Raw genomic sequence first — 21,281 nt, 5'->3', positions numbered from 1 at the left:
TTATTTTTTTTTCCTCCCCCATTTTTAATAAACATCACATTATCAAAACATTAGTGACGCCGGATTTGCCGCCGTTGGTTTACCATAGATAACAGCATGGAGTGTTCTTTCCGTTCTGATTCAATAGTGCATGACAAGGGAATCCAATTTGTTCAGATTTAGATGACATGCCTCCAATTATGTAATTCCATTAGGAGGTGCCTGCAGCCAAGTCTGTGCTCACAGTCTCAGCAGACATAACTCTAATGGGACGTGTTGCAATATTGCTGTGTGCTAAGCACAACCCTGATAGAGAGCATGACCTATCTCCCAGTCATGTTTGTGGGAATGGAGAACGTGAAAAACGGCCCAGCTGTACTTGGGGCTCTAATCTGGCAGTAAGTTATGTCACTACAAGAACAAAGCTTTGCAATGAAAGGTGAATTTGCAATGGTTATATATTTTATGTATTCAAAATCAGTCAGTAAATGCAGCACTTTGAATATGATCTTATATTCAATTCCATAAATGGAAGATATATTGGTTGCAGTTTTTCCTCTTGAATAGCATCTCAGATTCCTATATACTTGGGAATGTTGGATATTTATGAGAATATAAAGCATGATGAAAACATAAGACTAAATCTTAGCACAGTTACAACTTGCTTTAAATTATTAATCTTTAAGAAGCATGATAAAAAATTCTGCTATGCAAATTCTGTGGGACTGGGGTTGGCTGGTGTACATACCCATTACCATAGAACTATTTAAATAGTGTTTTTAGAATAATTGTGTAATGTTGATGCAGAGTTACAGTTTCTGCAGGCAGGAAAAGGCAATTCTAGTGGCAGATCTGTCTCCCCAAGAAGTGGGATGTAACACCACTCAAAAGTAGAGCTGTTTAGATGAATTTAGCATCACTTGCAAATCAGATTTCCTCAATGCCTTTGGGTAACATGGCTCAGGCAGCGTTTGGTTGGGCTCAGCTCCCTGAGAACTGGGAAGGGATGGGATGGGGCATGTGGGGTGTATTTTTGGTAGAGGATGCTCAGACCTGTGGAAACTGCAAGAATTTAAAGGCCTTTAATAGCCATAAAGGGATTGAAGCTCTGACAACCATGAGATATCTCTTGCTCAGCCTTGCCCTTTGTTTGGTCTGGACATGTAGGCAGGTCCATTCTATGAAGTTGGGATGTGAACTGTACACCCCACCTCTGTTGGCCAGTACTAACTAGGGTTTGGCCAAACAGATAGTGTTTAAATATATAGCTGTTATTAAGAAGAAAAGCTCCCTAATCTTTGCTCTGGGAAAGTGTGAGTGATAGCATCTCTACTTTCATAATCTTTTGCAGTTCTCACATGAATATATGAAAGACTTTAATAACGTTCTGGGTTCGAAAATGGTCATGCATATGTATACATCATCTTTAAAATCTCTCTTCTCTGACTTTCTTTCCCCTTATTTATGTTGAGAGAGGAAGCCAGCAAACGATTTCAATGTATGATGCATCCAATATCACCTTTCACATAAACAGAAAAAATATGCTTCTTCCGTTGATGTGATGAGACCAGGATGCATTTAAGTGTCTAGAGAAAGTGTCATTTTGTTTAAAATAATGTGAAGAGAAGCCCAGTCTCAGTATGTTGAAATGAGTTATGGAGGAGCTGCTGTTTTAATGACAGGATGGTGGAGATGTAGCTAAAGATGCTGCTGTTGCACCTGAGCCCTGGCCCAAATCACTGCTGTTGTGAGCCCTTTCACACCTGCAGCTCTTGTCCATGTTCCTGCATAGATGCTTTGCCAGAAAACCCCACTCAGGTGGTATTTGGCTGTGCATTAATCTGACCCCTCAGTGGATTGCTTAGCCTGCAGATATAATGGAGTATATCAACCTCAGTTCAAAACCCAGTGTAATTCCATGGGAATGAATTGTTCAGATAAATTTGGTAGAGCACAGTTTCTTAATCTACTAAATGGGAAAAGACACTGCTGCCTGCAATTTGGGAATAAATTAGATTATTTCAGATTAACCCCTCCAGGGATGGAGACCTAGGAAGAGGCTGTTGCTGCTCAGACAGTTGATTTTCAGGTTTATTTATTGCAGCAATCCAGCTGCCAGTGTGACTGAGAGCAAAGCCTGTGCCACTGTGGTGCACTTCATCATGCTCTGGAGCACCTGTTTGCTGAGTTCAAATGTGAAAGCATTGATCTGCTGCAAACCAGGCCATGTACCCCGATGCTTTGGCTTCTCTCTCTGGGAATCAGGTACCCAGGTGGGTTTTCCTTGATGTTCAGGGGCTCCCTGGAAAGTGTTTGTGAAGGCACCTGTGCTCCAAGGCAAGCTCAGCCCTTGGATCCCTTCAGCTCTACAAGTGCCCTGTTTCATTCCCTTTAGGAAGAGATTCTCCAGGTGGGCTCAGAGGACCACCACAGGTCTCACCATCTTCATCCCTGGATGCCAGTGTGCCACTGGATGAAGTGACAGTGAGCAAACCTGCAGGAGCCCACCTGGCAAATGCTGTTGTGGCTGGTGGGGTGAGACGAGCGTCACTGCCCGTCTGCAAAGCTGGTGTTGGCCCCTCCACCTGCAAGTCTGCACTCCTGGATACATTCCAAAACAAAGCAGGAAAAGCCTGGGGTCCAAAGGGGCTATACCTTGGCCCATGCATAATTTTCTTTATCTGGTCCTTGCAGGAGTACTTCCACATCCTGGGGGTGTCTGCACAAGGGTGAATGGTGAGAGCAGAGCTGGTGTTCCCAGTGCAGGGGCACGACAGGAGGGGTGCCCATCCTCAGATACCTGGCTGGAAGCCAGCCTGGTGCTGACGGTGAGAGGAGTTATTGCTCAGTACTGCAAGCAGTGAGAGGAAGTGTTCAGTGCATTACTTTCTGGGACACCTTCCCAGAAAACGTTTCCTTTTGGTAATTACAGCACTGATACCATAAGCCCCGGCAGCGGCTCCCCTTTAGTGGAGATGAATGGAGTGGAGTATCAGGAAAGCTCTCCAGGATTCAGTTTGGCCACAACCTGTTAAATCAAGAGCCTGTTCAATGAGGGCATCAGCCTGGTAAGGGCACAGCCTGGCCACACACAGCTGGGAGTGACAGCTTAAAGCTCACCATATTTGCTGCTTGAACTCCAGGGACACTATTGCATCTGCCCCCCAGGAATCACTGGACCCACATCCTCTTCCTAGTGCATTGTCAGAACTGGGTTATAAGCTCCTCCAAATAAGAGACACATTTGTCATGGTGCTGTAAATCCAGAAGATGAGCGTTCACATTGTGTTCAGTGTGGGGTTTAAAGAAGAAACGTGCAAGCCACAGGGTGGACCCAGTCTGAGCTGGGTCTCCTCTGGGCTGTGTCTACATCCAGTTCTGGGTAATGCTCAGACACATCTGAAGGTCCATTTGTAGAGAGTGATCAGCTGAAGGTAGTCCCAGGTCCTCCTTGTCCCCTACCACATTGTGTGACGTATGATGATGTTCCTCTATGTGGCTCATTGAATTGTTTCTTGAATTATATTTCGTGTTTTATAAGAGGAGGAAAATAACCATGTGAAAGTACAAATCTTATGTACTGCAGTTTTTTGGCAGTATGAATGGAAAAGCTTCTGGCTTTGCTGCTCTGTTATTACCTGGTGATGTGGGACTTGGCACTGATGGATCCCGAAGGGACACTCATTCCATCCTGTCCCTTCCCCTTGGGGACACCCTCTGGGAGGACTGCTGAGCAGACAAGATGGGAAGAGGGGAAAATCTTGGGAGTTATAACTGATACGAGTGGAGTTCAATGAGGAAGGAGTTCCAGTGAGTGTAAACACACTGACTGTGCATTTGCCTGTGGGAGGAAAACTTGGGTCGAATTTCCACTCCCAAAGCTGCCCTCCTGGCATCACAAGGTTGTGGTGGTTCAGATGGGTAAGGGAGATGCAGTAGAGACAGAACTTGGAGCTGCTGATTGGTGAACTGTAAATTTGAGCTGGAAAATGTGGCTGTACTGTAAAATTCAGGACACCATCTGTTTCATTGCTTGCTTGCAGTAACATTTGTACTTGATAATTAAAATGTCACACACATTTTTAGCCAGCATAATCCATGGAAGAGTAGAACTGTGTCTTCTGAAAATCATTCAAGAGATGCTCACAGATAGGAATGATGCTGTTTTGAACCATCTCTTGCTGCTCAAGAGGAGTTTTGCTTTTTGCTGGTTGTTTTTTTTTTGTTTGTTTGTTTTGTTTTGTTTTCCTCCATATTTTGAGGAGGAGGCTAGAGGAGAAGGAGCAATGGCAGATTCTTTTGGAAGGAGCTGTGAACCTTAGTGAATGACCCTGAATGTCATGTGATTTATTTTTCTTTAGGTTTATCATGCTGGGGCTGGGCTGGTGATGCTTCTCCAGGTTTTCTTCTGACAGGGGGTAGGTTAGTTTTGGCTTCAGCTGAAATCAGCTTGGTTTAAAGGCTTTCTCAGCTAACCTAAGCAAGACGTTCCTCCTGCTGAGGGTTCCAAGTACTGCCTGTTTGTCTGGCTGTGGATAGTGAGGGCTGGGAGCTCAGGGCTCAAAGGACCGCAGCAAGAAGCCACTCAGAAAGGTCAGATCTTGACCCAAGCTTGTGATACCCTCATGGTGAGAGAGCCAAAGGCAAAGCAAGTAACATTGTTTGTGGGCAGTGGAATCAGGTGCTTTTTGCATAGTGGTGCCAGTTCTGCTGGCTCAGAGCGGAGCTGGGCTCCTCTCCTTGCCCAGCCCAGGTTGCTGCCTCTCTTCTTTGTGGTGGCCTCAGACCAGCTGCCACTTTGGCTGGAGTTTGCTTTTGACTGTCCACAAGCAGGATTTTTATTGTCTTAATGCTGCAGATTAATTAACAGTATAGGAGGCATCTGAAATCCAAAACCTTGTTATGTGTCCAGGCTGATTCCTGTGCTGAATGTGCTGTTGCTGACCCCCAGGAAAGCATCTGATGAGGTTTTACCAACTCAGTCTCCAGTTTCCTGACACTTGGACTGTGTGGATGGTTGTCCTCTGAGTACAATATGATGGATGCATCCCCACATTGGTTCAGGGTTGTATAAGAGGCTAAAGTGGCATTTTCCATTGACATGGCTTACTGAGGACATCGTCCTAATTCAGACTGAGTAAAATAAGCTTTTGCTAAACCTTTGGGGTGGAACTAGCAGACATGGGAAACGAGATGTTCTGCACATCTTGTAATGTTTTCTTAGTCTTGCTTGCTTAGCTGATACAAAACCCCTCCCAGCTGAGCTTTGACACAACAAATGCATCCACAGAGTTGTATTAGAAGTGCACTCCATTTTAGAATTAGAAAGTAGTAGAAGTAGAAAGTACTCCATTGCTATTAGAAGTACTATTCCATGAAAATTTCCAATCCAGTTATGTCAACTGTGTGTGAATATGATTTTTAAAATCCTGGTCTGCTGGGAGGCAGTTGGAGCTCAGTGTTGCTGTGCATCGACCTGTGCCATCAGTAACTAGTCAAGATTAAAGATGAAATCTGTGGAGGAACTGCAGTGAGAACCTCAGAAACACTTGCCAGCCAGTGAGGTGCTTTCAGGGCTGTCTCCCATCTTAAGTCAAACATTCTGATGGCATCTCAGCATCCATGCAGACCTTCTTGTACGTCAGAGCTCAGGACATATCCTTGCGGGATCTGGTCCTGCTCTTCTGCCAGAAGACTGTATTGTAATGTGGGAGAGAGGGTTTAAAATATTCTAATTGTCTGCTATGAAATTACAGTTTTGTTCCCTGGAGTAGAAAAGTGAGTTAAATCATTAACGCCACAAGTCTCAGTGATGATTACGGAAATGTTTGCAAGTGACTTAATCAGTATAGTTTGTCTGAGTGGCCCATTTTAATATTATTGCACTGATTAAGTTTTCTTAGCTAATATGTGTTTCATTTCCAATTCAATTAAATGAGAATCCCCTTCCATTACATGATATTACTGGAGTGCCCTAGTGGGGCAGGAGCATAGTTGGTATTTTCAATTGATACAGATTTCTTCATTACACAGTCTCATGGTGCTCAGTGGAATCAATGAGAGCTGAAATTAAAACTGTAGCAAGTTGCAGCTGTAAATACACTGTCCATTCCTCGATCCCTCTTTTAGCATCAGGCTGAGAATATATTAGTATCAGTTCATTAGTTACATTGCAAAGATGTTTTCAATAGACGCCTGCCTTTGTCAAAACTTTAGAAAGACTGGGAAGGATTTTCCTTGGATTTCTGTATGCCCAGTAATTATGATAAGCAAAAAAAAGTTACGTTAATGTGCCTCTTTTATACCCTATGTATCATCAGTCTAGTTTTTAAAAGCACTTCTGTGTAACCTGTCGTGGGATGTATTAACCAGCGCGGGGAAGATTATCTGCAAAGAGCTTGAGAAGGAATTACCATCAGCCTTACGTTCTTTCGTGTGAGCCAAACCTCCTCCTTTTATGTATTATTGAAGAGAATTGATTGAGCTCTGATATAGTAACAAATGATTTTATAAATACCTCTCTGGAGTTAATTTCCCATTGTGGGATATGCAGAGCTCTTGGGGCTGATGCATGATCTTTTTCTTGAGAGCTCCAGTGTTGAGGCGGGGACGTTCAATAGCAGGTACTTTCATATACAAAGGAATTGGGAGGGGTGTTACCACAGTTCAAGCAGCAATTAGGAAATTGCAACGATTGCTCAGGAAATAGGATAAATCACAACTTCTAAATACACGTTCATGCCTTTATAAAAAAGAAAAATGTGCGTGTCGAGCTAAGGCAGGAGGAGCCCTCTGCACCCGCTTCCTTCCAGATCGCATTGGCCACAAAACTTACAAGGGAAGCACAGAGGGTTCAGTGATCTCCTGCTTCACGTGTACCCTGTGGGTGGCTGGGGGCTGGCAGGACAAGTGTTCCCAGTCCCAGGGGACATCCTGCAGGTTTGGCGTGGCAGCCCCTGTCTCATTTCTCTGCTTTTGTGCTGCCCCGTGCAGCCATGCATCAGCTCGTGCCCTCTGCTTGCACGCACAGGACACAGCAGAGCCTTTCTGAAGTACTGGTTTTATTCAATTATTAAAGGTATTTTCATCTGGTTGGAGAGTACGGGGCTTTGCGCATTTAAGACGTAGCTAAAATATATATGGATAGAAGGATAAAGCTTTTTTCTGTAATGCTAAATATATGCTTTTTATAAACAAGAAGTTGGATTTTTTTTTTTTTAAGAATATAATAAATATTTTAGCGTAGTTATTCTGGCTCCATAAGCGCAATGAAAATGTTAGCCTTGGCATATCAATCGTGCTTTACAGATGACTGTAATTTCCTGAATGTCAAAACTCCAAATTTCTCTACTAAGCAAACTTTTCAGTGGCAAAATAGATTGCCTCCATAATATATCACTGTGTGCAAGAAAAAATGAAATCTTTATGTACTGTATTATGAATCAATGAGGCATTAAGATTCTTGGAAGGGTGAGTGGACTCTGGAAAATGAAAAACTGCCACTATTCCCTCTCTGTAAACCGCTGCTTATGGAGTGTAGGCTTTGCAAACCTCGATCCTCGCCGCCGCAAAAATATCAGTTACACGTTGAAACCAATTCCTGCAGCAGCATTTAGATGGGGTAAATACTGTTGTAAAGATCTGATTTATAGCAGCATCCTGTGGTTATTCACCAGCTCTGTTGCACTGGGCTCCTTTTTGCTTTGGGATATCTCTATACTTTTTAAAGAATCTGTGATCAGGGAGATGCTGTGCCACACCTGGAAGATGCTGTGTGATCCAGCTCTGGGAGATGTGAGCTCCAAGGGACAGGGTCAGTTCCTCACACGGGGAGTAGGAAGGTGCTCCTGGTACTCTGTGGGCTTCAGAGCTCGATGTTTCAAAAGACATTGCTCACACTTTGACTTTTCCTAGTGCGTATTCAGGGCAAAATTCAGCTCTGCCTCCTGTGTTTTTAAGGGATAATCAGCCTAGACAAGAAAGGCACTTTCCAAAGCTAAGGCCTTGTGTGCTGCTGAGGCCAGCATCACAAATCCAGCATCACCCCTGCTGCAGCTCATCATCCAGCAAGAAGGAGGGATGGCACATTCTTATGCTGATGCTCCTCTGTCACATTCTCTCTCCTTTCCTTGGGGTGCAGCCTGGGGTCTTGGCACCGCTGCTGCCCTCCATCAAGATGCCTTTGTCATATAATTAAGCTCACAGGTGGAAAGCTTTGCTACTCTATGATGAAAGATGGATGTTTCCAAAGGGTAGTTCAGTCCTTCTCCCAGCAGGTCAGGTGGGTGGGACGAGTTTGGGCCCCTCTGCCCAGCGTCGCCACCCTTTCCCATGCCAGTCTCAGGGATGGAGGCAGTGGATTGGGGACTGGCGCCAACAGCTGAGTCACTCTTCTGTTTGCTGAGTCTAAAAACAGAAACTTGCTTCTCTCTTTATGCACCACTAAAAAAAAATAAAGTAAAAAGGCCACTGTTCTTGCTGAATTGGTTCTGAGCAGGGGTATCCTGCAGAGATTTTAATAATACAGGCAATTATGAAATTAATACCACTCTGGCAGATCTGCAGGGCAGCTCTCCCCTCCACAGGCAACGCTGTGGACAATTAGTTTGTGCGTGAGGGTAGCTGGGAGCATGTGTGTGTGTGTGAGGCTGCATATTTTTTACTTGTTTAAAGGCTTATTGTCATTATCTTTGTGTGCATATGCCATGCCTGCACATAAATGAACATGTACGTTGAGCTGCAAAATCGCTGCCTTCCTCTGTGCCTGAAATGCTTCTTTTCTGCAGATCTTTCCTATTTGGTAATTTTACAGGCAATGATGGGCTGTTGTAATTGCTGTTCTTGAAAAATCCAGCTCCTTTTTATGGGTTCCTCTGGCACTTTTCTCCTGCTGCCGTTGCTGTGGGTAGGCTGCTGGCTTCCTACCCCCACCATTAGTGTTTCTAGACAAAACATCTCTGTGATTCATTGGGTGCTGATAGAAGTGAAAACATAATGATTACTTAGAGGAAATGTAAATTTACATTTGCTAACGGCTTTAATTCACAGTTCTGAAATACTTATCTCCTTTCCTCCGAGGTCCTTGTTTGGAGCTAATGCATGATTTGCCTCTGCCACCCTGAGACTCGGAGTAAAAGAATATAGTCCATGTACTTTTGTAAGCTGCTTCAGTGAAAAGGGGTGTTTGTTCCTCCTCCTCCTCCATCTCTCCCTCCCCATAATCCTTATCCTTCACTTCTTTAATTGATTTGTTTATCTAGATTTTACTATAGTTTGAATTTTGGATGAGGCGGAGCTGGAAGTTTAGTTTAATTGGAATGACTGAATGAAGAGAGGTCTCGTAGAAACAGGTAGGAGCCAGCCCTGGGTCTGTTTGCTCAGCAGGAGCTGCACTGAGGTCCCTGGGGAGAGGAGAGGAAAGAAGGGGAGCAGACCTGCTCAGATAACCCCGCTCTGTGCTCTCCTCCTTGCAAGCGCCGTGAAGGTGGCAGGGGAGAATGTGGCAGGGACAGCTGGGCTGTGGATCCAGGGCATGGAGGCAGCCATGGGACACTGGGCATCAGATCTTCTCCCTGAAGCTCCTGGAGAGCATGACAACCCCCCTTGCTCATCACCCACTCTGAGGTGGGGCCTGTTGCCCCTGTGTGTGGGGCCCGGAGCGCTGGGAGCGCTGCAGGAAGCCCACGGGCGATGCTTCTCGGCTGCTGCCATTGCCATCCACATCACTGCTGCGAAGCATCTGGGACCAATCTGGAGTGGATGCAAACATTTGATTCCCAGCACTGCCTCAGTGAGCTTGCCAAATATTTTGGCCTCATCTCTGTGAGTTGTGCTCTGTGGGAACAGCTCTTGGCAGGGAAGAAGCATTCCCATTTTGGGGGGAGGTTCCAAGCGTGGATGGTTGAGGCAGGAGAGGCTGTCACCAGGATGCTCACTCCTGTCCTTTTAATTGTGTCTCTAGGTGACAAAGTTCGTTAAGAATCGGGATGAGTCACAGTATTAAATGAATGCTTTGCCTCTCTCTGAGTGATCTCCAAACAGATGCCTGTCTCCAACAAATTAGGCAGCGGGGGTATTTCTTGTTGGTGGAACAATTTGCGGTATTAGCAAATCAAATTCTCAGTGGGCCACTCTTGATGGGAATTAACCTCACCTTCTGGGAGCGAAGCACTCGGCACCCGACGTGGCGTAATTGAGTTTGACTTCTCGGAGAGATGTGGTGGGCACGATTGATAGGCGGGGAAACCCTCTGCCAAAGATTAAAATCCATCAGCAGCTTCAGAGCCGTGCGGGGAGGGTTTCTGAGAGCACAGCAAGGAATGTGAGACTCATGCCGTTCATGATCCTGACCTTCCATCATTATCTGTGACTTTGCTGTCAAATAATCCCAAGCGGGGACATTTTCTGAGCTTCGTGGGGTGAGGGGGGAGTGCAGGAGCCTGCCTGCAGCACAGTTTCAGTTTGCTGCTGGGGGCAGTGGAGGAGGAGGAGATGGGATCTCAGATCCAGGCATGTGGCCACAGTGTAGGAGCATCTTCCTCTGGTCAAATGAGCTGAGTGAGACAAGTTGCTGTCTCAAAAAAAAAAACCAGATTTCTCAGCTTTTAAAAGAATGAGTGTGTGACTAGCCTTTTATAAATGAGCTCTATGGATTTTCATTCAGCAGCGTGAGCAGTTTGTGGGGAGCAGGGGAAGGACACCACTGTCCTTGTGCTGCTCGCCGGCTCTGGTGATTGTGCATTGTTTTGGGTGCCGGAGCACCAACCCTGTGATTATTTCTCCTTTTTTTGGTAGCTCAGTCCTTTGCATGATATGCAGAATCTGTGCTGCAGGGTTTTAATTCATTTTATTTGCATTTCTGCTGGATGTGGTACAAATCTGGTCTGTCCCTTTGCCCCTGCCCATTCAGAGGGAACTTTACATTCAGAATATGCCCTGCTAATGTACCACAAAGACCATCGATCAGGGGAAAAAACCTCCCAGAATAGGAAACATTCCCATATTTCCTTGCCTCCATCTCCACCCAGGAGATGGAGACACTTTTTCAAAATTGCCTCCTATTCACTGCACAAGCCCCGTTTGCAACTCCAAACGACCTAGCCAGGCTTACCATCTGCATGAGCTTGACCTAGATACAAACTGGTGGGCTTGAGCCAGCTTAAAACATAGCCTTACTTTTGCATGGTGAATGGGACTGCCCCACTACTTTCCCTGGAAATCATAGCTCTGCTTCTGAAGCCCTGTGCTGAAGCTGTGTTTTCCTGGATTAGTTTGCCCCTAAGCGTAGCCTGGGGGGAGATTGGGATGTTCTCAAGGCTGCAGTGCTCCCTGTGCAAAGGCTGTAGGTTCCTCACCCTCTGTAGCCTACAAAGCCCTTCTTGCTATAGCCTCGTTTCTGAGCAGAAATGGGAAAAGGTCACTCAGTCCCTCACCTACTGATCCATTCGCTAATGGATGTAATGGTGAGTGGATGTTCAGCTTTCAGCTCCCCTCTCCAGCTCCTTACCTCATAGCTCCATCAGGCCAGGCTCAGGTTTCCAGGCTGAAGGCATGGCAGCTGCCGGCGTCTGACCTCCAGCCCCCTTCAGCCTTAACAAGCAATGAAACAGCCAGGGCAGTGGGGTTGGGATGAGATGTACCCTGTCTTCAGGAGATTCTGACCAATTTGATGCTTAAGCAGAGTCACCTCTTCCTTGCCTCTTTTCGGTGGAGCAGCTCCACAGGGTAAGAGCCCTTGAGCACTGTGGTGTGGGTACCTGTGTATCCCTTCCCTGGAAGCTTCTCCAGGCTCTGAAGTCTCTGGCTTTACTCGGTGCTGTCATCCTCTGGGGTTTCACACCTCCTCACTTGGACTTCAGTTTTTTTAATTTAATGTTGCAATTAGAAGGTTGATGCAAGGATTCATTAAAAAAAAAATCACTTGCTTGGAAAAAAGGATTTTCATTCTTCCCTGTGTTTGGCAGAGGTGGGGAAAGGGGAACAGCCACCTGGTAGCTCAGGGAGATACCAGAAACAAGTGACTGTCACACCATCTCACATTCCTGATGCCTTCAGGGTCAACCTACTATGTGAGTTGCCCTGGAGCTCCTTTTGTTTTCTGCTTCATGGGCACCCAGCTCAACTTTGTCAGAAAAGACATTTTTCTGGTGAGTGCAGCTCTAAGTTGGAGGGATGATTCACAGTAGTTTGAGCTCTACCTGCAAACATGTCTCAGGCTCTGAAGCACAAGCTTCAAGGAATGGGCAGGAGCTCAACACCCCCTTGTTAAGATGACAGAAAGAACAAGCTGTTACGTACAGAGCTAAAAATAATTGCAAAGCTTTGAGTCTTCCTCCCCGTTGCAGCAGAATGATGCTCAGAGTGCTGATGGCCGATTCCGTCTCTGGCACAGCACTGACTTGATGATGCATTAAAGCTTTTGTGACTTTTTGAAGCTCAGTTCAGATGAAGGCAGAGCAGCACGGCTGCTTTCCTGGAGCTGCCAGGATTCCTAACTTGGAGGAGATGGCTTGGGGCAAACCCAAAAGCTGGTGTTCCCAAAAGGGTCAGCTCCTTTTTCAGTAGAATTTTAATAGGCAGACTTAAGAAGGGAGAAAATGCACAAAGTAGCTGAGATTGGCCCAGCAGCTGACAAAGTGTCTCTCTCTGTCGTTTCTTTAAAGCAGGATTCACCTGGGAAGTAACAACATGGAATAAATAACAGCCCTGGGCATGTTTGTGAGGAGCTGGTGCTCAGTCCGGGTAGGATATGGGCTCCATCCAGGGCATCCCATAAGTAGCCCTGGCAATGGGCTGGCGTCCCCAAGCACAGGGTGCTGGGGTAAGACCAGGCACCTTCAGGCTCACTGCAGAGACCAGTGAGCATCTTTGCTCAGCTTCATCTCCTGGTCTCCCTGGACTGCAGCGTTTCTCCCTGACAGGTGCAGATGGAGATATCCACCAGGATGAGGCTGCCGGCCACCCAGGCTGATGGTGATTCGTTACAACACAGCCTCTTCCACCAACACACAAGTTTTTATTCATTCTTTTGTTTTTACTACAGCAGCCAAGGGAGACAGTTTGTCACCACTGCCTGTGACCAAAGGGCACAAAGGGAGAGCGGCTGAAGGGTTTGAACTATAATAAAACGCTCACTGCATCGATCTTGGCTCAGGATTTGTTTCCCCTCCTGCATTAACTCCCCATTGATTTCTGTGATGGCCTTAGAGCATATGGTTTGGTTGGCCCTCTCCCTCAGCTGGCAGCAACCCTGTGCCTGCACCCCACTCCCCTCCCAGCCTCACTGAACTGCTGATGGGCCAGCTCATACAAGGGGCTCTGGGGTAAGCAGGGCTTTGCTTTTGCCTCCTCAGTCACCAGAGGTTTGTTGCTTAATGTTAGTTGCTATAGTTAGTGCAGAGGTTAGTGCTGTATCCCAATAAACTAGAGCAAAGTGTGAGGGGACCTGACAGAACTCAAAGAAGGGGCTGGGGCTTGCCCAGAGATGCCCCATTTCCCATGTTGGGGACCCTGACAAGGCTGTGTCGCTGCTGCACCAAAGGAGCCTGTGGCACAAGCATGACCAGGGGCAGCTCCTGCTTGTGGGAGTGACTGGTTGAGGTGATGGTGCTCGTGGAAAGCCCTTTCCCTTTGGCAGGTCGGTTCTCCAGTGCTCCCAGAAACCTGCTGAGGTAAGACAGAGGTTTTGAAGAGGTCTCACTCATGAAAGTGAGGTTTGTTCTTGCTTCCTGTTACCTCCGACTTCCAGTGAAATCATTGAATGGCACTTTTGGGGAAAAGGAGCTTCCTTGGGGTCATGGCAGGGTTTGGGCTCCCTTTGCTCTCTGAATCTGTGGCCAAATCCCTCAGAGGCAGGAGGGGCAGCAGCAGCACTCGGATGAGGGTGGGGATGGTGACGGTACCAATTGTGGTGTCCTGCCTCTGAGTATGAGGTGCTGTTGTTTCCAGCCACTGATGCTGAACTGGGGTGCTTGGCTTTATTTGGTTTTGCGTGTTTATTGTACTTTCTACTTAATTAATTATTTATGAGCGTGGATGTTCTAAATAGGAAGAGGAATGGTGACTCTCCAGGTTTCCTTTCCCCTGTGCTGTTGGATCCTTTTGGTGCTTGTGATTCATTTTTTTAGTCCACCCAGAGACAATTTTTTGTAAAACATTGACATCTAGTGGCTTTTCTGCTGAAGGAAACGATAGGGAACAAAAGTTTGACTGCAGCGTGGCCAGTCATGATGCCACTTGGGAAAGCAAATGGATGTCCTTCTTCTCCTTAAAGAGCACCAAGGACGTGATGATCACACCCCAGGGGCTCAGGGCTCCTTGGCACACATTCTTCAGTGTCCTTGTACTGGAGGAGTGGTCTTCCCTGGCAGAAAAATTTGCTTATTGAGCTACTTTAATTCCATTTACTTAAGCAGGTGGCTGGTATCCTGACAGTGTTCCTCCAGCATCATCGCTGAGGCCACGGTCATGTTAGTGGAGGTGCAAAAAGCATGTTCTTTGCATGACTTTAGGCTGTGACAGTGGACAGCATGGTGTTTGATGGTGGATATTAATATGTAACCCAGAGTGAGCTCTTAATGCTATACCTGTGGTTGAGCTTGCAGCTTTTCCAGCTGATGAGTTCCCTGGGGCAGCACATGCCCTGCGTGTGCCACCATCCCATAGCTCCAAATCAAAGCCAGCACCTCCCTTGGAAATTTTTTCTCTTACAAAATGCTGTAATGCATCCTTTTAATTTCCTGTTAGTCACTTAGCTCTCCTCTCTCACCATTGCAGTCCTGTAATAAAAGAGCCAGAGCTACCTGTGTGGTGTTTGGGTTGGGGCTTACGTCCTGGGAGATACTTTGATTACACTCCCAAGGTCTGGGGAGAGCATCAGTCGGGACACCAGCAGGAGCATGTTGCCACACGGGCAGCCCAGCACAGAGGGAAATCTTGGGTTCCCTTCACCTTTGTAGAGACAAGACCTGTTAAACAGAGTCAGCTGTGTGTGCGCAGATGCATAACAACCTTCCCACTCCCCCCAGGAATTTGTTCCGCCACCCTTCACCCTGCGGAGGTGAGCACGCGGAGGAGCGCAGGGCTCCGGAAAGCCTCTTAAGTGCACCTCCGAGTTCCCGTTGATTTTGAACATTAATGTGCCGTGTGCTGGAGACACGTGGGACTAAACGCTCTGTTTTCCTCTCCCCTTGGCAGGAATTTCTACTATATCACCATCCTGCGTGACCCCGTCTCCCGATACCTGAGCGAATGGCGCCACGTCCAGCGAGGAGCCACGTGGAAGGCGTCCCTGCATGTCTGTGATGGCCGGTCCCCAACCACCGAGGAGCTGCCCAGCTGCTACACGGGGGACGACTGGTCGGGCTGTTCCCTGCAGGAGTTCATGGATTGCCCCTACAACCTGGCCAACAACCGCCAGGTCCGCATGCTCTCCGACCTCAGCCTGGTGGGATGCTACAACCTGTCGGTCATGCCCGAGGAGCAGAGAAATAAGGTTCTGCTGGACAGTGCCAAGGAGAACCTGAAGCGCATGGCCTTCTTCGGCCTGACCGAGTTCCAGCGCAAGACTCAGTATCTCTTTGAGAAGACTTTCAACATGAACTTCATCTCACCGTTCACGCAGTACAACAGCACAAGGGCCTCCAGCGTGGAGATAGACAAGCAGACTCAGCAGCGCATCGAGGCCCTCAATTTTTTAGACATGGAATTGTACGATTATGCAAAAGACCTGTTTTTGCAGCGGTACCAGTACATGCGGCAGAAGGAGCACCAGGAGGCGCGGCGGAAACGCCAGGAGCAGCGCAAGATCCTGCGGGAGAAGCAGGCGCACCTGAGGGAGCAGGGAGAGAACAGCTCCAGCACTGACTACATAGGGAACGTGGAGAGGTGGCGGCGGTAGTGGGGGGCACTCGCCGGGCACCGAAACGGAGTGGGACCCAACCCCAACCTGCAAATCGGAGACAGCAAACGACGCTTCTTGAGGGTCCGAAGCAAAAAGAGGTTAAAAGTTGCCTTTGCAGTTGCCTTTGCAGTAAATGTTGTACTGTATGTGGAACACTTAATCTTAGCGTGTAATTAAATTGTCCTTTTTAGGTTTGTTGGATTATTTATGAAATACGGGAGCCAGGTCGGCTCATCAGGAAATGTTTGCTTGGACATTTATTTAAAAGAAAAGAAAGGAAAAAAATATCCTTAAATTAGTTATGAATACAAAATGGGATGCTGGAAAATGTTTATGATGCTCGGCTGAAATCTATCTGGGAAGCAAACTCATTTCTTAATAACGAGCATTTAGCATACTCTCACAATACAGTATATGAGCAAAACCTTTTCCCTTTGATTTTATCTTTATTTTAACAATGTGTTTTCAAGGGCACCAACTGCTTATGATATTTACCAAGTTAATGAATGGACAATGAAGGGAACAGTAAAGGTCTAGGAAAATTATTGACTAGTTTTATGTATAATATTGGCTTTTAAAATGAATAGAAGTAATTTCTCTAGTTATATAAATATTTAAAGTTTTAAACTTTTTCTACCTACTGCTGTTTAGAGTTTTAAGCTTGGTCTATCATATTAAAAAAAAAGGAAAAAAATCATACATACTTTTCTGAACTCAATGCCAATGTTATAGACACTGTTTTGAGAATTTTTCAGGGCAGTATGATTTTAACCATTCTGGAAAAGTTATAGCACAGTCTCATGTTTGTTTCATTAAGCCTTCTCCAAATTATAATCCTGTGACAGTGTCTCATTTAAAGTCTTTCTTACCCATTAGAATACATAATGCTGAATTTATTATTCCTTAATAATTGGTGGTATAAACTAGATGAAATTATGTTGCGGATATTTGTGTAGTGTCTTTAAAAAGTCATAAAACTCTCTAATCCCAGCAATACTATGAAGAGAATTGCTTAATGGAAGTAGATTTACACTTGAATTAGGATTTACTTCCAGTAAATCTTTGCTACACCAGATAAGAACAGGGCTTTTTTTTTTTTTTTTTCCTATGCTCTTGAGCCCTTCTTAGCAATGACAGATGAGCGAGGACTGAAAATGACGGAAGCCAGTTTTACCATAGCCATAGTTACATGGGATGAGAAGGTGATGTGATGCATGGGGTGCAGCAGCTTGCTCAGAGCAGGCTTTGCTGGGAACAGGGTGCAGAGCTGGACTGGGCTCACCCACAGCCCTCCCGCCTCACCCGGACCGACAGGGAGAGCAGACGGGGCAGGTGGTGCGAGGGGCTCCTATAAATCTCTATGCAAAAAAAAATAAAAAAAACCTCTGCAAGGCTTGGGCTAGACATTCAGCAAGTTCAGAAAATCCGTACGCAGCCTGCAGCGCTCCCGAGCTTGGCACTGAACGGAGACCCCGGAGCGGGTGTGCGGATGGAGGCACCTGGAAAGGGCCCTCTGTGTCCCCGTGGACACGATGCTTACGAGGCTCACTTGCACTATTGCCTTTCACCTGTAATACTCTATACACCATGAAGGTAGGGGGGCAGAAGACGAGGCAGAAGGCTTTAAAACAATCTTACGGCTCCACGCCTAAGTTACCTGGAAGCCGTTTTCCATCTGATGTTGTGTGGCAGCCCGGGGGCAGCAATCCTGCCGGGGGGCAAGCGGAGAGCAAAGCAGCAGCAAACCAATACCCTGCATTAGCAGCTTCGAGAAGAGAATAACTTCATGTACAGCAATTTGATTTTTTTTTTTTTTTAAATAAGAACTGCAGTTGTCAATATGATGTCTCGGTTGTATTTTGGTTTTTACAGGGGAAAATAAAACTGAAAGGCACTGCTGTAAACAGGACTTAACTGTGGGCAAGCTGGAGGCCTGTTGCAGGAGGTGCATCTTGTTTTTATGCTGTGGTGTGCATGGTTTACAGAGACTAGTTGCATTTTCTTTGTGTATACTGTTTATTGTATATAGGGGATGTACGAATATAAGGATACCATTTTGTCATAACCATATCAAATTCTACTGATTTCCACCGTAGACGCTGTCTTATTGTGTAGATTTACAGGCCAATCCACTGACTTTGATTGTGTAATTTAACAATAGAACTGATAAATAAAATTTAACTACAGACTTCTGATTTTCATGTGCTCATTTCTTTTTCTGACGGCGTGTTGGGAGCTGCACAGTTCAGAGTGAATGGTAATTCCATGAATGAAATAGCTGTTGACAGCAAGGATATGAGTTTGAAGTCATGGCTTTTATGAAGTGTATTTAAACTACAGTTTTCAAGGGCAAAGCCACTGTGGACTTTCTCTGGTTCAGGAGTTACTGTGGAGTTGTGACTGCTTTTCTGAGCAGTCCTCAGAAAAACAAGCTTTGGTCTCTGGTGATTTTAAGTATGATTGTCAATGTTCTGCAGCATTAAGGAATTCTTTCTGTGCATACATGTGTGTGTGTGCATATGTGTTTTTTTTCCTTTATGTGATAACCCTCTGTTTTAGCTCCAGGAGGAGACTGCCTAGCCACTGACTTCCAGCGCATCCTGCTGTATCACTCCTGGGGACATTTTTAAACACACACACAAAAAAAGACAAAACCAGAATCAGATGCAAAAACAGGTAAGAATTAATTAAGCCATAGTGCCCCAGATCAGATAGAAAAAAATCATATCATAGAATCACAGAACCATAAAATGGTTTGGATTGGAAGGGACTTTAAAGCTCATCTAGTTCCAACCCCCCTGCCATGACAGGAAAACCTTCCACTAGGCCTGGTTGCTCCAAGCCCCATCCAGCCTGGCCTTGAACACTTCCAGGATGGGGCAGCCACAGCTTCTCAGGGCAGTCTGTGCCAGGGCCCCACCACCCTCACAGGGAAGAATTTTTTCCTAATATCTAATGTATATCTGCCCTCTTTCAGTTTGAAGCCATTAACCTTGTCCTGTCACACCATGCCCTTGTCAGAACTCCCTCTCCAGATCTCTTGGAGCCCCTTCAGGTACTGGAAGGGGCTCTGAGTTGTCCCCAAAGTCATCTCCTTTCCGGGCTGAACAACCCCAGCTCTCTCAGCCTGTCTGCATAGCAGAGGTTCTCCAGCCCTCTGAGCATCTTCTTGGCCAGGGATGCCACGAAGGTACTTGTTTAGAATTTGAATGGAGGCATTTTTTTCTTGATGGCTGTAAAAGATCCACAGGTTTGCCAGACTTGCCGCACGACAGTTGACATGAAGGTGTCTGTGGGAGACTTTACCTCGACCTGGTTGAATTCCCCTGCTGCGAGGATGGAGCTGCCTTTCATCTTCCAAGTACCTGCAGGGGCATCTTCCTTCTGTGAGCCTTTTTGAGTCATGGGGAGTGGGGAATGGAGAGGTCTGCATTTGACTGCCTTTACAGACAGGTCCATGACTGCACTGAGAGAGCTGCTGGTGGAGCTGCTAATGGGATAGAGGTCATGCAAGATGCCTCCCTGCAGCTAAAAAGCACCCAGGAGTGGAGTCTGGCATTAAACTAATTGGGGTTGCCTTTGGAATGGAGTACTTTGACAGCTGAGAAAACTGTTACTTGAGGAGAGGGAGAATGGAGGAGGAGGGGGTGTGTTTGGACAGACAAACTTCAGAAACTGAGGAGCTACAGCAGTGAGTAAAGTGGTTTTCAAACCCTCCAGTGAGTTTTGAAAAGCCTGGAGACATGTTAAGAAAACTCATCTGAGCACCGAGATGCCTCCTAAGTTTGCAGGGATAGAATGGCAGCACCATTGGCACTCCCAGCATCAGCCTGGGGTAGTCAGAGTGGAGCCAAGGGCTGCACTGGAGATGGAGATGTGTAGTGCTGATATTAAGGTTAAAGGGAACAGGTTGATTCCTTTTGCTCTTCAGAAGACTGGAAAGGTGTTACCTGTGACACCTGTATGACCTTGCAAAGGGTTGTATTTGGGGCTAATAGTTTGCGACTGAAGTTTTCCTAAAGGGTACCTGGTACACAAGGGTTGTTGGGGGTGAACTGTGCAGCTGATTTTTGTCCTTTGCAACCTCTTTATATAACATATGATATATTTTAGTGTGCTGTAATAGTTTTGCTTCCAATTATGTCATTTTTGAGTAAAATGAACTGACGGATTTTCTGTATAATTTTTTTAATTCACACATTATCCAAAATTATCAGAGCCGTGAATAACACCTGACAGATACCAGTGCAATTCAGCTATTTCAGTTCATTAAATCAGTGAGGAAAGGAGAAGGAAACTTGATACATCTCCTCTCTTAAATTTGAGCCAGAAATATCAGATAATTGAGGGAACCTGTCAAACTAATGCAAACCCTCAGCTGCAGACCCAGTCTGCCAGGCTGGCCCAGTGCTCCAGGGGAGGCACAGAGAGCAGCTCTGGGTGGAGAGGTGATCCTTACAGAGACACTTTCTGCAGGAGAAATATTTTCCAAGCAGGTGATAAATTTAAATCTTTCACTTACTAAAAATATCCCTATCTCCAAAGTATTTTGGGGGAGCTGAGGGTGCTTTGGCTATTGCTGAACCCCGCTGGGGTGGCAGCGTGGGGGGGGAGAAAAGCGGAGGGTCCTTCTCTCCGCAAGTGGGAATGTGGATGCTGGGATGGGGACCTGGGATCTCGTGCCTCCAAAGTGGATGGAGCAATGACAGACTAAGCTGTGATCTGAACAGGGGTGGGATCTGGGCTCTGGGGGCAGCTGGCACTCTGTCCTTCCTGCCCTGCTGGCAGCCGTGGCTCCATGCGGTGCGGAAGAACAGCCTGCACAAACCTTCCTGAGCAAATAGCACAGCATCTGAACTCTTACCTATGAAATTCAATTCTGGGTTTCCTAAAGCAATCTCCCTGTTCCACCAGCCTCATCAGGGAAGAGTGTAATTTCATTTAATCCATTTCTTGAGTTCAGAGTCAACGGCGTTGCCATCATGCTAATATCACTGCTCTGCCATCTCTAGAGACGGAGTGACGAGTTTAGACCTGAAATCGAATTTGGCTCTGAGCTTCCAGAGGATCTATCAGCCAAATTACCCGTGGTCTCTGCCCAGAAGCTCTGTCATGCAGTTTAGCTCTGCAAGGATGCATTAGGCCAGGCAGGAGAGGTTATATCACTTTTTGTTTTGGGAGCAATGAAATGCTGAAACAATCTATATGCAAAGCAATCAAAATAGTTATATAGTGAGGGCTGAGTGTTCATTTTCAGGACAATACAGCTGCTGCCTTTTGGTATCCTCAGCTATTTTAATTTATGTATTCCCTTGTATGACTGCAAATAAGGCTTTCACTTGGAAGTATTTTCACAAGCAGTTGTTGTCATAAACCTCTACATAAACTGTATAAACTATAT

At 46.1% G+C, this 21,281-nt stretch overlaps 1 protein-coding gene across 1 annotated transcript in view; it reads left to right on the top strand.

Annotated features, from left to right (window-relative positions):
- Nucleotides 1-18,068, top strand: part of HS6ST2 (heparan sulfate 6-O-sulfotransferase 2) — a 126,733-nt gene extending 108,665 nt beyond the window's left edge. Inside the window, exon 2 of the mRNA XM_027899351.1 lies at nt 15,175-18,068. Within this exon, the coding sequence (XP_027755152.1) occupies nt 15,175-15,877 (703 nt within the window). The 3' untranslated portion in view covers nt 15,878-18,068. The remainder of the gene's footprint in view (nt 1-15,174) is intronic.
- Nucleotides 18,069-21,281: the final 3,213 nt, after the last annotated feature.

This window comes from Empidonax traillii, unplaced genomic scaffold (genome assembly GCF_003031625.1).
Source record: "Empidonax traillii isolate 1590-97213 ecotype Southwest subspecies unplaced genomic scaffold, ASM303162v1 scaffold20:size5563877, whole genome shotgun sequence".
In the NCBI taxonomy this organism is placed as follows: domain Eukaryota; kingdom Metazoa; phylum Chordata; class Aves; order Passeriformes; family Tyrannidae; genus Empidonax; species Empidonax traillii.
Note: the sequence above shows the minus strand (reverse complement) of the source record. Positions and strands in the feature narration are given on the sequence as shown.